This window comes from Gallinula chloropus (assembly GCF_964237585.1).
Source record: "Gallinula chloropus genome assembly, chromosome: 7".
Classification (NCBI taxonomy): domain Eukaryota; kingdom Metazoa; phylum Chordata; class Aves; order Gruiformes; family Rallidae; genus Gallinula; species Gallinula chloropus.
Genome location: NC_140092.1, coordinates 20,191,264 through 20,206,465, shown reverse-complemented (window position 1 = coordinate 20,206,465; position 15,202 = coordinate 20,191,264). Strand labels below are relative to the sequence as shown.

Here is a 15,202-nt window from a genome sequence, read left to right as displayed (position 1 = left end):
AACCCAGGTCTCAGATAGCTATGTCAGGTGATGTATGGGGAAGGAGAGAGAGGAGGAATAGTGGTAGTGAAAAGTTTGGGGGGAAGAGTGGGAAGGGGTAAAGATTACAGTAGGCAGGCAGCACTGATAAGCTCAAGAAGGGTAAATGAATGATGTAACTGTAAGAAATACAAATACAGCAGTGTCATTTTAGTTAAATATGCCACTACTGTAGCTATCATTCCTTACTTTCTGCCTGCAAGCAAACTGCATCGTTAGCAATGAAGAGACATGATACAGAATATGGATAAGGCTGAAAGATATGTGGAAGGCATAAAACAAGTTTAAGAGACTAGATACACAAAGAAGGAACAAGCCTAAGGCAGAAAACCACAAAAAAACCAAAACACCATAAAAAAGTCATAAACTACAGAGTAGCCAAATAGAAGGGGGTGGGCAAGGTTTCTGAAAAATCTATAACAGAAAATTGGACAAGAACTGTTAGGACAGATCTGCAAAAAGAATCCATGTGGGCTTATGCAGAGGAAAGCAGAATAGGAAAGGATGGTCAAACTGTGCCCTTCCTGACATTAACTACCTGGAAACGGGTAGAATAGGTAGGAGCAAATGCTAAACTATTAATAAGACTTTCAAGGAAGGGATAAAAGCAAAAAGGCATGCTTTATGGTGGCAATCACAGAAGGAAAGTCCTACTCACAGGAGAGCATGCAAGCTGACACAAGAAGAAACATGCTCTTTTGAAGAGACCTGCTATGGGGCCAGACACCTGGAACTCAACCCTCCTGTTCCTGAAAAGACTAGAAACAGGCACTGAACACGGATACTTCACAGAGAGAGGAATGTGGAGGTCTGTGGATATTCATTAATTCTGTGTGGTGTTGGATGAACAGAAAAGCCTCAGCTGTCTGGCCTTCCATTTATATGGGCAGCTTCCTTCTGAAGAACACAGTGACTAGCCCCAATAAGAGAAGTAGTTCAGAAAATTCTAAGTGCAAGATGCTTCGTTTTGACAACTGTTTATTACTATTTTCCTTCCTTTTAAAATAATCCTGACTTCTGCCATTTTGAAGAAAATGACCAAATTTGCTGAGCACTATAGACCTGAATGTGAATCTTGGTGTTAATCAGAAGTAGATATACCAGTTCATAAACTTTTTGTGACTCAATTTAATGATGTACAAAGTCAAAGTGAAACATCTGAACCGTTGTTAGCAGTGTTTGCGTTTATTAACAAATTCAATTTTTCATGTCTGCAAATGCTATTTGTTCTACTTATTAATATGTTACCAGCATATTTCCAAGAGGTAACTAGTCAATTTTATTCCCTTGCTCAGTCTTATTTAGGATTTCTTTACTGAAACTAATTACAATGATGGCAGACATTTCCTATATAGTATATACAGTGAATGTAAGGAATTTTCAAGCTGTGGGCTATATTACAATTTGTCCATTCTTGTTGCATTGACTGTTTTTCTCTAAGCAATGAATGAATAGTTCAGGTCTGACTTAACATTTATGGTTTTTTGATGAAAATAAGGCATCTTTTATTTATTATACTTTCTTGGAACTCATTTTCTCTGCTAGTCAATACAGAACATGCACTTTTCTGCTCTGCCAATACACAGTTCTGTAGGCTGATTATTTTTTGTGGTTTAACTGAAAACCCTTCACATTGCTCTCTTCAATAATACCCAAATACAACAGCTAAGAATCTGATGATTAAACACTCAACTACAAAAATTCTTTTTAAAGCCAGTTAATGTAACCTTATATGAAAACTTTGAATTTTCAGGTGTTCATATCATTTACATTCAGACTAATACTACAGCAAATAATAAAATGTAGACTTGAAAGGACAATTGGAAGTGTCAACAATAATGAAACTGTACTAAATCATCCAGAAAACAAAGCAGAAAGGACAACACAGGGCAGTTAATAAGCTAAAACATAAAAACTAAAAAAAAAATCAATAAACCTTTTTTAACATCTGTAAACAGTGGATAAGGCTTTTCTATATCCTCTTGAAAAAAACAGTGTCACAAATATTTACATTCCCAACGTTCCCAGTAATACACTGCTGTGCTGGTGTACTGATGTCTTATGGTTTACTCCTATTGCCCTGCATCATTCCTTTTAATATTCTGTGTGCTTTTTGGACTGAAACTGCTTAAAGTGAGGTTTCCAGAGATCCCTCCAAGCTCTTTCCTGACTAGCAAAGCTAACTCAGAATTCATGCTTTTAGGTTATAGTTAAGGATAGCGTCTTTCTCATTCCCTTGAGTATTAGTTGAGAGATAAAACTCTGTGTTGATATAATGAAATTTTATTGCTCAGTCACTGAGTATCTGATACTTAATATATCACTTATTCACTTTAAATATTGGGTGAGAAGGCTTCCAAAAAAGATTCTCTCAGATATATCAACACTCTTATCTCACCCAGAAAGCATTATAAAGGGGAAAATGATGTGTTAAATAAAATTAATGCATTATCTTCCAGCAGTTAATGACAGCAATTAAATTAAAAGTTTTAACGAAATGAAAAATTTCATCTAGTTCCCATAAAAAAGGTGGATTAGTACAGGCATGAAAATGCCTTGCCATGGTAAAAATGGCCCTAGCAGAGAAATTTGTTACATGCTAGCTCATCGATCACAATTGTGTTCACTCAGTAAGTAACCTTCATGATGACCTCCATTTTGCATCACCTCTCCCATTCCAATCCCTTACCGTATAAGGGTATTTTACCAGCATGTTAATTAAACCATTTTTTTTCTCAACCTTAAACTTCAAGACAAAAAACTTTGTGGAATTAAGAATCAAAAACTTGAGTGGAAATTTTCTAAAGTGGATGAAAAAATATAAACAAAATGTTACTCTCCCTTCCTACATGCATGCCCTGTAGAAAGCACGCTTATAGACCTGTGTGCTCTTATCTAGCACTCCTCTGGACAGTTTTCTGTTTCTCACAGAAATTAACAATGACAATGGCATTACCAGGGTCAAAGAAATAACAGCATTCCCAGTACTTTTATTTATGCACTTTAGAAAAGGAAACAACATTCTTTCTCCAGTTTCTGACACCTGCTTTATGTTTATCCACCTCTCTTTTGATTTATCTTCACTTCATGGAGGTCACTGGAGAGAAAGAGAATGCACAGCAGGTTGTGTTGCTGCTTCAGTTTTTATCGATGCATGCTGCTTCACAGAGGACTTATTTGGTTGTTCAGTGCCAGGGAACAGAAACAATTTACTACATTTGACTTTTTTTTTTTTTAAAGTAGGACAGTGAAGTTAATGCCTGAGATCGTGCTTATAGCATTAAAACAATTTCAGTTTCCTGTAGCTGTTGCTTTAGGCTTGCCAACATAAACATTCTTTCTTTTTTCTGACAGATCATTAGTATGCATTGTTGTTACTATTGTTAAAGGCAAAGCTTTACTAGCCTGAGGATGATTTATCACATAAAGACTGATAGTTTCAAGGTGAAATCTACAAGCAGTGAACGTAGAGAGACAGACATATTTCACATCTCAAGATATATCTACACTGGGATCAATTAATGGGACACATAACTTCTTTGAAGATCCAAAGGAATTCAGACAAAAAAATAATGTGTATCAGTATATATGATTTAAGGAAAAATGCAGGATATTAAATTAAAGGGGAAAGAGAAAATAACAGTTTATATACTCGGTCCTCCTTAGCGTTTCGCATGTTCACTTCAGAAGAACTGTGCACATAAACCAATGACCCTTCTATTAAGAAACGCTACAGGACTGTCATGAAGATGACATGGTTGAGACCACTGAAGTGTCAAAACATCAATAATGTTTATTTAAAATCAATAACATTTATTTAAAATCAGTAATGTTTATTTAAAATACCACAACAGAAAATTACATCAGAGCTACCCAAGAAACCAACAGAAACCATAAAGATTTAACTTTGGAAAAGCCCAGATAAGTAAATTACACATTTGGGAAACTAGCAAATGAAATTTGATAATAGCAAAGCAAGAGGATCAGTTCTAGTGCTGGTTTCCAGTAATTCCGTACTGAGTGGGGATTTAAATTCAATGGTTAATTTATTCCCATGAAAGCATAAAGACTCTGGGACAGTCCAAGTAAGCCTGTAAGATCTTTTTTGCTTAATTCTGCCAGAGCAGTAACATTCTATATAAAAAAAAAAACCCAAAAACCTAAAAAGAGAAAAAACACTTAGCCAGCTATTAAATGTTTCCCTGCATTCACAGGGTTCGTTCTTTTATGAATTTACTTAATGACTGTTTCTGATTATTAAATTGAAACACTGGATTTATTTATCTCCTTAAGACAGAATGTAGGGGTTTGGATCTAATAATTCCTGCACAGTAACACCATGATGCAGCGTTTTCTCATTTTAACAGGACTGTGATGAATCATTCTTTTCATCACTAACCTGGATTTCTTTTCTATCTTTCTTTACCAGCTGTTATGAGAAGATGCAAGTCATCTCAGACCATGAGTTGACATTCTTTGGTAGCACTTCTCAAGTGAGCTGACAAGCTACAGATCAAGCTCATAATTCCTTCTTAAGTTTAAGACTTAAGTATTTAATGAGATGTAAGAATCTCTCACACTTAGGAAAACCAAAGGATGCCTTTCACCTCAAGTCAGTCAAAATCTTGCAATATGATACTGTTGGGCCCTTCACAGACCTCTTTCCTTAGCAGAAATGAGTAGAAGGCAGGATCACACCTTCTGTGCATATGAGTTTCTTTGAGTATGATGTTATTAAATGTTAAAACTAAACTGAGGTGATCTAAACTAAATGTCAATCTGCATAAAGAGACAAAGCTCAGTAAACAAGAAAATAGTTCTAAAGTCTTGCAGCAGAACTATTAAAAATCTAAGTATGAGTTCAAATGTAAGCTCTAAGAGGGCTGTGCAAGGCTGAATCCTAGTGGAACACGACATGGAATATAAAGCTGGCTGATGTACTCATCACAAGACGTAGACAGAGAAATCTGAGTATCAGAAAAGTGTATAAGTATTCCTTATATGATTAATGAACATTGGCTGTAAAAACAACGTAACTGTTAACAGTAATACCTGCAGTTCTTTTGTACTTACTTCAACATACAACCTTCTAAACCTGCTGTACTCATGTTTTCCTTACATATGCATTGGTTGACATTTCATTGTGCCAGATCTTTCAGCAAAATGTTACTGTATCTACACTGCAACACCCATCCTCCACCTACTCTTCGAACATAGTAACAGTAATGTAGACTAATAGTCTGCGAAGGATTAGTTTAGTAATTTACAGAAACCAATTTTACTGGAATGATAATAAGGAAAACCTCATCTTTTTAAATGCACTGTGGCTAACTAGAGGGCGAAAACAGCACTCATGCATAATATCTATTGTAATGCCTAGCATAGCACGTAAAGGTTATGTCAGTTGTATACATATATTTATATATGCCTAGACAGATAGATGGACAGACGGAATGAATGAAAAAAAAAAGTTTAAAAAGAGCAAACACTGCAGCAATGGGAAGAACAGCATGGTTTCAAAAAAGACCAAAAGTCAATGGAACAAAATTGCTAATCCTGAAGAATAAAACAACAGGAAACTAGATGATCTTTGAGGTCCCTTCCAACCCAAACCATACTATGATTCTATGAAAAGGACTCTTCCTCATTGAAAATATTTAGCAATTATTTTTGTACAAAACAAAGCTTTGGGAGAAAAAAAATTAACAGGTCTCTCTTCTGTTCACCAACTTCATGACTTGGGGAATGTCGCTGAATTGCTTTTATCTCAGCAGCTCGGTCCATCATTACTATAGCACTGCAGAGTTGCTTTACTGCACCTTTCCTTTTCCTCTAGCTAAGCTTTTTCATGTACATCTGAATATGGTACTAGGATCACAAGAAAATGTTATGGGCCATCTGTTCATGTCAAATTACTACATAACTATATAACAGATGAGCAAGATGATGTGTATCCAATGTTTAGACTGCCTCTGTAGGTGACCTCCCAGCTGACAGCATTCATGTACTAAAGGCAAGAACTGTGTTTCTTTTACTACTTTTCTACTTTTTCTGGTTTTTACACAAATTATAACTGTTTAACTGACAACTGTACCTATAATTAAACAAGACTATAACCTTTCTTTTCTCTCTGGTATGCCCTGAAGAAGAGGAGGATACTTCTGTGATACATCATGCCTTAGCACTGTACACTGGTTAAGTGGTTTTGTGCCTTGTCTTACGTACATCTTTGTTATAAACACACACAAATAAATAAATAAATATCCAATGAAGGTTAGAAACTCAAGCACATGTTTCTTTTCTCATGTGGCACTGCATATGCCACACGTCTGTGCTCAAAACCACTGCATTAACAGTCATGTTAATAACATTAGCTTTCCAGATTTTGGTTTGCTGGAACTAATCACCTTTCTTCCTGCTTCTTCCAGCTCCCTTAGACTTCAGTGGAAAAAATTACTGCCCGTTTACCTTAAAGTTGGTCTTAAACTTATACAAAGCTATTAAAATCTATGAAATGAGAATTTAATGAGAAATTACCTGTATGGATAGCCATGGTATTTGGAGCGAAATATTGACAGCAGGAAGCTGAAGAAAAAGACCACCAGACCCAGGCCTACCAGACATATTACTGGAAGGAAAATAACTGTGTTTACAAGCACATAAAAGATTTAAAGCTGGAATATCTACAAAGAATATTATTTATGTCAATCATTTATGGAGAATTTTGACATAGTTAAATACAAAATATTACTGCTTTGACTACTGATGCCCACTATCTTCTGACAGGATTTCAAACACACATGGAAATAATATTTATGGTTATTAAGAAAAAACAACTTGTCAGTGTGAATGTATTCTCAAGGAAAAAAACCCAGCAATTTGCAACTCAAATGTATGTGGATGCAAACACCTTACTGCTGATAATGGATTTAATAACCCTGTAAATCATACATATCAAGCAATGTAATTTCAGGTATTTGCTTGTTCTTTGTGGAAAACAAATTACATTTAGAAAAATATCTCTTAGACAACTAATTGAATAGTTGTCTCTAGTCAATCATCTAAGGCTGAAGTAACAACAAAGGTAATTCAGTAACTATCTAGTTCTTAGGGGCTAAAACATTTCTCTGAGGTAAATTCCAAGGCTGGTAGCCAAATAACTTTTTGTCCTTAACTTGATAGAAATATAAATCTTTGCATTTTGAATATAAATAACAATCATGCAGACCTCCCAATAACATCCAGATGTAAGTGCTTTGAGCCTTTTCAGGGAAAGAATTAATTAGCAAGGTGAATGCTTAAATTAACAAATAAAATTTGGAATGCCAGTTATCACCTTGTTAAATAATAGCTTAAAACCCTTTTAATCATGTATTTACATTCAACTGTATGTAAATAAATAAAGAAAAAAGGCAACATATACAGTTGAAATACAGTTCATCTATATGAGATGATATTTTGGTTCTGGTGAGCTGCTTTGATTTTAAAGGCTTCTCTTCTTACACTATTCCTACTTTAGCCAAACCTTTGCTATTAATTGCAATATTCATGCTTCAGAAGTGTGCTGTCTTTAAGGGAAGGATGAGCAACTGTGAAGCTGGGGAAATTGACAATGTCACATTTTTTCATTAAAACTGACCATGTGGAAACCAACAAATGTCAATTGAAATATAAAATTTCTGCAGCTCTTTTGCAAAAAGTAGCCATATACGAATCTTATAAACAGCCTTCCTTAGAAAGAAATCAGCTCTCTCACAAATACAATTTCAAAATACGGATGACTAAATTGTGAGGCACAACCAGTGCAAGGCAGGTACACAGGAAACAGTCGCCTCATGGCCACAAGCAGAATGAGTCTGAATTTGTACTCCTGTCCACTTAATTTGTTGTGCCCACGTTCACAGACCCAGATCTCAATTGTGATCTGCGATCGTATTCCAATTAAATTCATGTCACCAGCTCCTTTGACATCAACATTGAAACTAGATACTGTAAAAGATATTCGGAATTAAGTTATACATCAACAGCTCATTGAAGAAGACCCTCAAATCACTACAGATTAGAGATGTCTAGCCAACACTCAACCAGCTATATTTATTTATATTTTTATATATAAAGCACCTATCACCGTATTGATAAATTTTCTTTGGAACCACTCTGATGGCAAAGGTCAGAACAGGAGTCAGCCTGTCAGTACCTCAGCACTGCTGCTTAAACTGATTTAGAAACAAAAAGTAAAAGCCACGAGACTTTTGAAGAATTATGGAATTATGGGATTATGTAAGTTAGAGAATTTCTGAAAGCTTAATCAGATATTAATTTGCAATTTCTCAATGTCTTCTAATTATCCAACCATTATCTTAGTTGTACTAAGTAACTTACTTCTCCGTTTTCCAACATCCCCTTTGGATGTAGCAGCTTCATTCAGGAGTACCATTCCCATGGTGATAGCAGCATCTGAGTGGCCGTTGTTAAGGAAAACAGCAAATGTGTGGATACCTCAGAAAGCCACAAAGGTACAACTAGGGACAAAAGCTTTCGGGTTCCTAAAATGAAAGAAAGGATTTATACACAGAACTGCGTATCACATGCTGTACTGTACCAAGACACTCAACTGTGGCAAAAAGTGTGTTCTAGATAAAAAAGGAAAGTTCAGAAAACTTTAAAGAACAAGTTGTCATGTAGGACACAGAAATTTTGGACAGCTATGGAAATTGTTATTCTCCAATACCTTACAATATTCTGTAAATTGGTAGTAAAGGATTTTTTACAATTAAAACCGTAAGAACCAGAAATCATTCGGTGTTGTTGCACACAATTCATTGGTTATTTCATGCAAATTGAAGCAGTTGAAATGCTTTTTCTTTCTCTGCTTTTATATAAGACATTAGCTCCCTCTTTAGTGTCATATTGCTTAATAGTTTAGCAGAGAATCATCTCAGAGGCAAAGTCCTCAGTCACTTCCAGTGTTTTATTGTCTCATTATAAGTTACAAATGTGAACAAGTACATAATGATAAAACAATTTAACTAATTTAGCAAGATCTTAAACCATTCACTTAATTGTTTATTCGAAACTGTATAAACAAAAAGGAACAGCTACTACTGTGCATAACATCTGCTCTGAAGAGGAGGCATGCCTGAATGCCATACTGAAGCAGGAGCGCATCATGGGAGCCCTATCTCACAACTTCAGGAAATATGAACTTCACCGGAGTTAATGGAGTCCTCAATAAGGTTGGATGTTTAAGCATGACTTACCCCAGGGCTAGACAGCAGGATGACTGCAAACTTTAAGAATGAGAAGATACTTTTGTTTATGCACACAGATAATGCATGGGAAGTAGGTCGAACATGGTACATCCATAAATAGTATCTACATCCCGTAACTGAACACTTGAACTAATCCTGCTCATATTCATACTATGTTAGAAATGTTCTAAATGTTCAAAGACACCTGAAGTTTCAGTTATACACTTTCAATTATGTTGAGCCCGAGAAAAAGGATTTAGAAATATCAACACTAACATCATCCCACTTCATCAGAGATTAGCAGCCTGATTGAAGTTTGAGACTTCAACATTTCAGATACACAGAATAAGGAAAGTCAGATGAGGGATAATAGGATTCACAAAGCAAACACCAGTGGTGAAAGGAGGCAGGTGCCCATCTCACCCAAGAGGCAACATCAAGCAAATCCAAGTTTTAACACAACCTCTTTGATACAAGCATCTACCTACAGTCCTACAATACACACTAAGTAGAAACACACTAGTACCCAAAACGACTTCTCATACGTGTGCACAAGGTATAGTGCATAGGATCACTCTTATGATTAAATGGTTATATTCAAAATTTCTAGATTAATGGACTTGATATCATACTTTTTAAAAAAATTCGTAAAATATTGGGAAAAAAAGCCAACCATGGAATCCATGAGACACTGCAAACTGGTAAGGAAGGCAAAAATTACTTTAAAAAAGGTCTGCATGTTAGGATTCAGATTCATGAGCATAGGAGATTGGAAATCTGTGCAACTGTTATGCTTCAAGTAGGAAAAAGAATTGGAAGAAATGTAAAGAAAATCATTTGGTTTCATCTGTTTTCAAAAGTTACAAAAGCTTAAAAACAAATTAACAGAGGAAGCTGCAGCAAGAATGGCTGAGAAAAAGAAAAAAAAACCACATACATTTCTAACTTCCCTATTTATCACATTCTACCAATCCCTTGATTAGATTTATAGTAGTGTATTTGTTTTCAGTTTAACTGAGTCATGGGAAGAATACTAGCCCTGAGATGTGAGAGTAACTCACCAGAGGCTATAAGGGAAGTGCTAGAAGCTTTGGTCTGCTTGCAAATGGAATTTATTTGCTTGATTATCTCACATGATACTGCACACAATGCATGTAATGTGGTCCTTTGTTATTTTATCTTACCTTTGCTTCTGAGAACTAACCAACCACACACACAAAAGCCATTTGGCAGATAATGTTTCTGCAACTTAGCTCCTGTTTTCTTACTGGACCATGAGCTTAATTCACTTTTCTCACCATCAGAGAGAACAGTCTCACAAAAGTAGCTGTATGCTTTGCGACTGAGAACTTTAAATTCTCTCTTTTGGAGTCTCACGCCATTACCCCTAAAGCTTCTCTCACATTGACACTATTTTTGCTTCAGTTGTTGCTTTCTAACTTCAGTCATCATTGTTGAGCTTTCAGCCTCACCGGTTGCTTTTTAGCTTCAATGACATCAGCTTCGTAGCTTCACACTCTAACACTGAGCATATGTCACTTGCCTCAGCTCTGTGATGCTGAAATAAAAAAAATCAATCTCACCAAGTTTTGATTCCAATGCAATCGTTAGCTTTTTACCACAGAATATACAGCTTAAGTTGTTATCTTTTGCTCCCATTTCTAACATTGTATGTTATGTCTTTACATTATTTTGGTATTCTACAGAAAAAAGCAACAGTCCTAGCTCTGAAAATCTAGTATATTTCTCTAGCAGTACAGAATATAACAATTTGGTAAGTGGCTACTTGGACAGTTTTCCATCTCTACAAAATGAGATGGCATCAAAAGATGGACTGATTTCTAATTCTTCTTTATCTCCCTCACTAGTATGAAACTATTCTGAAAAGATGAGGGGAATGTGGTGCTCAGACAAACCATGGCTAGCCAGTGTTTTAAATTCAGATGCTCATGTTTTCTGATAAGTGTATCCCTCTACAGCAATTTTTTTTCTTTTTTTTTCTGTGTAAATCCAGTTATATGTCTTCTCAAATTTGCAATTATTTCACAATTACACATTAAACTTCTGCTGCTCCTTTTCCCAGCTGGTACATGTTTTTCATAGAAACTGACAATGCATACTGTTTGAGCTTTGGTTCTGAATGTTTTGACACATGAAGAACAGTATTAAAGTAGAATGAAAAACACAGTGATCATCAGAATTTGTAACATTATTTAGAAAATTATCAGCAGTAACACAGCATAATACTTAGCCCTGCAAAAATTAAGATTCCTGATCGGAAGTATTAAAAAACCCACATCATCAAACCCAAATCAAATCAAAAAAGACTGGATTGATAAACTCCCAAATGATAGGTACCCTACAAAATGAAAGTGATTACTAGTAAATTCCAGATACTTTTTGTAAGCATACCTTAATACAGACTGTGATAAATGTTAATTCCAGCCAGAAAGGTAAAAAGGAAGAAAGCCTGATAGTTCATAAATTTATTATCATTATATATATATGTATAGCATTTATATCAATTTGATATTAATATAGAATGTCCTGTAGTAAAAAAAAAACTTTGTTTTTAATTTCAGCCTCAATTTATGAGACTGTCTTTCAAACACAGAGATAATCTGATGGAACAGTAGCTCTTATGATGCTCTTAGACACTTGAAAATGGAAAGTCCATATGAAAGTTTCAGAAGAGGAAGATTTCGGAATCAATTTTAATTCAACTGCAACAAAGTAGCATAAGGATACTTGGCTAAATTTGAGCAAAATCACTATCATACAGTGTTTTTCAGCCTAATTTACATCCTAATTATTTATATTGTTGTTGCCTTTTGGGATCATCTAAAACCAACTCTGGGGAGATAATGTTTACATTTATTATTTATGGCCTTTTTGTTTTTTTAAAATTAATCTGATGGAGTTTTAGGGTTAGTCCTGTCCATCTTGCAAATTCTTATAGATGGTTTGACATTGTACCAAACTTTTTTTTCTAACCTTATTTACATTTTATAATTTTTCTTTTAAAATTTCCTTGCCTAGAGACATGCAAATCACAGCAGTAGACACATCTCCAGAACAGGTAGAAGTATAACAGTACTTTAGTTTACTTAATGTTAAGCATAACAGAAATTAAAATAATTGATTTTTCTCTCAACTTCATTTAAGTTTTAAACAAGATAAATTGCCTAAAATGAACTCTATTTGAGCTATTGATAGGTATTCACAATGCTATGTTTTTTCTCTTTAACACTTTATTCCAACCATTTACCTTACCTTCACGCACTTTATTTCAACCACTAGACTTGTTTTAGTATGCTGTCTCTTCTGTTAGTACATACGTCATCCTTCAGAATTCACACATTCCACCTCTCTTGCTTTCTCTAAGCAGCTATAATCTTTTTAAGAATATCACACCTATTTTTTCTATACCATAAATCATCATCAGTATGACTTGAGGCTGTCATTACACTTCATTGCTAAACACCTGTGCAGCACCTTAAGAGAGACAGTTTATTATTAGCTGAATGCACTTGAGGAGTATTCCATTTAGTAATTCATTTAGTATGTGGATCCAAAAGAAAAAAAACTTTAACTTGGGATTATGTTTCTGCACTTTTTAGCCACTCAAATATAATTCTTAACAATTAAAATTACCAATAAAATTACTTGATGCCTAAAAGACACCCTTAAAATGCAGTTGTTTCCAGCCCGTGGTCAGTGAATGCCTCTTGGTCTGTGGACTAGTTGTCAGGTATATGCAGAAGGGAAACAAAAATGGGGTAATTGCCAGAGCAGCTGACAGCTAAATTTGCTTTGCAGGGGTCTGCAATTCCATTGGAAAATTTTAGAGACAGAAATTGAAAACAGTTGAAAATCACTGAACTACAGAGTTGGCAATTTCATACAGAGGACACACGCCACGTTTGAAGGCAATTCACCAAATCCATTCTCATTCAATTAACTGATGAGAGAGAATTAAGTTGTATATTGCATTGACAAGTTCCCAGCTGTAAATTCCCTGTGTATCTCACTTAGAACTAAGAGGCTTTAGCATCTTTCTTAAAAGGTCATTTTATGAATTACTTTAAAGTCAAGCAATAGAAGAATGAGTTAATAAAAAAGTTTCTTGATTCTTTTTTTTTTTACCTCTCATCTTTCTATGCTTTGCTAAAATTAGGAGTCAGTCAGCCTCCAGAACATCCTACAAGTTTAACAGACAGTACTGGTAGATAATGCAAGAACAAAAAATGTGCTGTATGTTCTGCTGCTTTGGACATTGATTTCCATAGTTAATTAAGAAACATGCCTAAATATGTGCTAATTTTGTGCTTTTGGTTCTATCTTTTTCCACTGTGGTGTTCTTCCCTCTGTCTTATCCTTAAGATCACACATACAAAAACCTTATCTCACCGCTTTAGTTGTTGTCATCTCTCCCTTTTACATAATCTCTGGGGAACACAATTGGATTCCATTATGCATGACTGATAGAGTCTTACTACCAAGAGCGAAATGAGTATTGTTCTTCTGACTTTGACTGGAAATTTCAGGTTCTTACGCTCAGTGACTTTGCATGAGCCCCACTGACAGACAGAAAGACATCTCACATTTAAATTCATTTTGTGGTTGAGTTTTCTTACACCAAAGAAGCACTTAATATACCACATTTAAATTCACTCTGTAAGACAGGAAATGTCTTTCATAATAGGTGTAATTTTAATGCTACAGAAAAGATTTATCTTTTTCTTTGTAACCAATCACATTTCTTTTTCCTTTTCAATCAACATCTTATATCCACCTACACAGCTGTCACATTAAACTCTGCCTTGAGAATTCAAATTAACATGCTGAAAAGCCATTTCCACTTTTACTAAGGTGCATGTATTTTATCAGCAAAGTTAACTAAGTTTATTAGTAATAATGAGAAAGATTTTCAGGTTAATAGTAACTGTTAATTCTTATATTAAGGGTTTAGATTTATCTCCTGTAAAACAAACAGTATGCCTAATAACTGAAACTCTTTTGATAATGAAAATATACACTGTAACTCTGAAATTTACTCTGCATAATAATAAAGATTTACTGTTACCGCAAAAGCAAAGACATATGAGACATTACATTCAAATCAGTTTTATTTCTCAAGGGAATGAAATAAAAACTTGATGAGAATGGTTAGTGTCTACCAAAGGGAGAAATGCAAGAACTGAAGAAATCTTCCAACTTCAACACAGCCTCTCCAATCTTACTATTCCACACCTTTCTTGCTGTATTTTCACACTCAAAGCCATATTTACAGCTCAACACTGCACAGTCCAATGGCTGTTCAGTTTATAACAGTCAATATACTCTATCTGTATTCGACTATATTCAATTACAGCAGTAATACTGATTATGTGGTTTATTTCACATCATTCCTTTTAGAAAATGGTATTTCTAATTCCATAGTTAAATCTGCCTCTATGTCTTCTTAAAAACAGTACGCTCCCTAACTCTAGCAACAGTCCTTGTCTTTAGTTCCTCTTATCTCCTTGCCTTTCCAAGAAAGTTTGTTGGGTTTTTTTTATAAATACCTGATCATTTTATCTGAATCTTATTATCTATGACCCCATTTTTGGTAAGAAAGGGCAGTAAGAAGAGAAACCAGCAACCTGGAACATCTTCTGCATGAGGGAAGATTAGAATTTTTCTACTTGGAAAGGAGAAAAGAAAGAGAAATCTGTATGGTGAATTCTCTAAAGTTCCAAATAAAAGGAAAATGGGGTGGAGGGGGAAGAGAAAGGACTATTTCCCATGACTTTATTAAAGTCATGCAATACAGTTATCATGAAATTACAGAATTTAAAAAAAAAAAACCTCCCCCTAAAGGGGTAACTCCTCCATTACTACATGAAGTTAACATTCATTGATATAAATGT

General features: G+C 34.9%; 1 protein-coding gene across 2 annotated transcripts in view; it reads right to left on the bottom strand.

The window, feature by feature from the left end:
* Positions 1-6,572: 6,572 nt before the first annotated feature.
* The window catches only part of TUSC3 (tumor suppressor candidate 3), a gene marked incomplete at both ends in the record, with an annotated part of 111,497 nt that continues 102,867 nt past the window's right edge, over positions 6,573-15,202 (bottom strand). For both annotated transcript variants that reach the window (XM_084266768.1, XM_084266769.1), the window contains 2 exons: positions 6,573-6,667; positions 8,422-8,496. In XM_084266768.1, coding sequence (XP_084122894.1) covers positions 6,573-6,667; positions 8,422-8,496 — 170 coding nt within the window. The remainder of the gene's footprint in view (positions 6,668-8,421; positions 8,497-15,202) is intronic.